The 2986-nt window shown below is 44.9% G+C and overlaps 1 protein-coding gene across 1 annotated transcript in view; it reads right to left on the reverse strand.

Moving 5' to 3' along the window:
• Positions 1 to 2482, reverse strand: part of T265_09287 (hypothetical protein) — a gene marked incomplete at both ends in the record, with an annotated part of 13539 nt that extends 11057 nt beyond the window's left edge. Inside the window, 3 exons of the mRNA XM_009175315.1 lie at positions 810 to 1004; positions 2118 to 2238; positions 2272 to 2482. Of these exons, the coding sequence (XP_009173579.1) occupies positions 810 to 1004; positions 2118 to 2238; positions 2272 to 2411 (456 nt within the window). The remainder of the gene's footprint in view (positions 1 to 809; positions 1005 to 2117; positions 2239 to 2271) is intronic.
• Between the last annotated feature and the right edge of the window lie 504 nt (positions 2483 to 2986).

Below are 2986 nucleotides of genomic sequence, written 5' to 3' on the forward strand. Positions count from 1 at the left end.
TGCAAATGCATTACCTTTTCTACGGAACAAGTCGCCATACATGTTCCAACCCCCAAGCTGGAGGGCCAGGAGACTGTGTTCGTCAGACCTCTAACCATTGACCAACCTGGTATGAGAGACCTTGTGAGTGTTGCACAGACACCCCCCAGTATAGCTCAATGGGGCGTATTCTGCGCATCCGATTCATTACCATACCTACCAACAATGGATTGGGACACCCCCCAGTATAGCTCAATGGGGCGTATTCTGCGCGTCCGATTCATTACCATACCTACTAAACAACGGATTGATAAATGTCTCAACAACTGCTCATTTAGAGGTGTCTGGTTTTCAGAATGGAATAACGAGATACCTTAAACTTAACGCAAAAGTTATGGTGCAGTACATCCCAATGCTAGGTTGCTCATGTGAACCGTCCGAATTGTATCATTATGAGAATGCCCCGGTTCAGTTGTGTACGCTCGCTCAATTAGCCCGAGTGTAGTATACTATGAAACCATAGGACTATGGTCTACGGTGGACTTACAGCACCGCTGTATTTTCAGCGGAACTAGAACCCAGTAGGGCTGTTTGGAAGTGTTAGAAAGGCTAAAATAAGGCATCTCACTTCGTTTGCAAATTCCTTCTTATTGCGCGGTTATAAAGCGATGGCTGTGTCACTAACCTAAAAGGAGTATGAACAACTTCTAAATTCGTGATCTCACCTGCTTATACGATAACGGTTCAGGCACAGCGTAAAAATCACTGTTTGTCAATGTCATCTCCGAGTGCAGTCCACGATACTACTTCATTGGAGCAGAAAGACTTACTTTGACAAGTGCACCGATGACACCGAGACTGGTGAGACGTAGATACTCAAAAGGTCGCGTACGATTACTTGTGTTCAAGAAAGTGTACAGATACAAAGGGATGTTTGCTTTGAGAAAGTCGCTCCGTGTTTCCGGATGTGAGGCGAGACATTGAAGGAGGGCCAATGCGTTGCAAACCCGATTGGATTGGTGAGCCTAGAAACAACAAAACCAGTCGTAAATAACAACTGCATTGACAAAATGTGGAAAACAGCATAAAGTAGTCTTTGCTACAATTTTCTCGTCGGATTTTCGGGTGCTGTGGACCATTACTCATTGGGATCGAGTTTCTGTTCACTGCGATCGAAACCCGCAGGTTGAAGATTCTGTATCGTTTTGTAGATACGGTTAGATGCAACAAGATGCATTTCACATGTGCACGGGTGGAACTGACCTAATCTCTGGGTAACATAGCATGTGGAATGCGCGGTCGAATTAATGTGGGACTGGTTCCTGTCATGGTCAGGTGGATTCTCTCAAAGTCAGTTCATACAGCACCAATATCAATCCTGTGTAGCGAGCACCAAAGTCAAATGGTCAATGCCTCAGTGCTTAACCCATTGACGGTCGCCCCGTATCTAACTGAAACAGCTACACACTAGTTTTGAAAGAGAAGCTTACAGACAGCAACTGCAGCAGTGCTGTGTTCGGAAATTTAAATGGATGCTCTGGATTTCTCGACTCCGAGAGTAATTCCGTAATGGCACTTAGGAACAAATCTTTCAGAAGTGGTTAGTTCCATAACTAAATTCCTCTGGATTACTTCCATTTCTCCAATTAGAGCAAACCGACTGGTGTACTTGTGAAGTAACATCAGAAAGGGGATATGCTCAGCCGTCTCGCTCATTCTCTTTATGCGAACCTAATATGTCCCTATGTTTAACATTTTATCCGCCCTAAACCGGTAAACAACACACGGCGGTATGTGTGGTAGATAGTGGCCGACTTAACAACAGTCGCACCCTTATTCACAAGTCCCTCGTTCTGGTTAGCCTAAATGAGACTGAAGGAGGACCGTTCGAACGATGACAATTTGAATACATCTTGAATGCCACACAACTCGCTGCAAATAAAGCTTGATTAACAAAAACCCATCCCTTCCAGATTGGAGATTAACATCTAGCTTGAAAAGCGCGGTGGCAAAAATTACAGTTGTGTTAGGAACATCGACTGTGTGGGTGTTCGTCATAGAAATAGAGGGTACACTGTACTCGTATAAGAGAAGAAAACATGTGGGATTCGAACTGAAAGCTGCGAACTACTACTTACATTCAGATTAGGTGGGTTGATATATGGATATATTGCGCAAATTTCTTGTAAAAGGGCTGCAATAGATCCACACGAATTCCACAGTAGCGGAGCAAGTTCAGGAACACTTTCTCGTTTTTTGCTGCCAGCAGGATAAACAAACTAACACACCTACCACAGCTCGAGCAATGCACTCTCTCTCGTTTCCACGTTCGTAAGGGCAGATATCCACTTATAAACACTTTCCATTTCTGGTGCAGACGTGGTATTCGTAGGGGCGGATGGCGATGCAGCGGAGGGTGTCACCGGATTCATTGTGGATGGTTGGGCGTTTGCACAGAGCACGCGTTTAGGCAACGGTAGAGACCAGCAACAGGTGTAAAAAGCTATAAAAGGCGAGAGAGTACAACGGAATCAGATAAAGGTCAAAGATATATGAGACATTATTGTATCTCAGGGAAACTGTGTTGGCATTGCAACTCATAACAACTACATTAAACACAGTGTAGATCCCACCTTAATTCGTCTGGGTCCTAGTATGGCCTTCCTGGGATCAGGTCATATCATTACCATGATAACTCAACCCTAGGGTAGAACAATTTTCGGAGGTATAGGGGAACCATCACTCCGATGAAGTACTTGTACCTTCGACGTAGGAGGCCAAACTTTATTGATAGTCCCGCGGTGAAGACTGAAAACTGAATGAGCTGTCCAGAGGGTTTAGTCAAAGGGTGAGTAAACGGAAAGAGGAAATGGCGGTGAGGCCAATGGGGCTTTGGTGAGTGGAATGTCTAGCATAAGAGGGAAACTGAATCAGATTGCAAGGAAGGGCTAATCGTCCGTGTATCCAACAGATCTATCACGGAGATGTGCAGGGTGATACTCGGCAG

This window comes from Opisthorchis viverrini, assembly GCF_000715545.1.
Source record: "Opisthorchis viverrini unplaced genomic scaffold opera_v5_267, whole genome shotgun sequence".
Classification (NCBI taxonomy): domain Eukaryota; kingdom Metazoa; phylum Platyhelminthes; class Trematoda; order Opisthorchiida; family Opisthorchiidae; genus Opisthorchis; species Opisthorchis viverrini.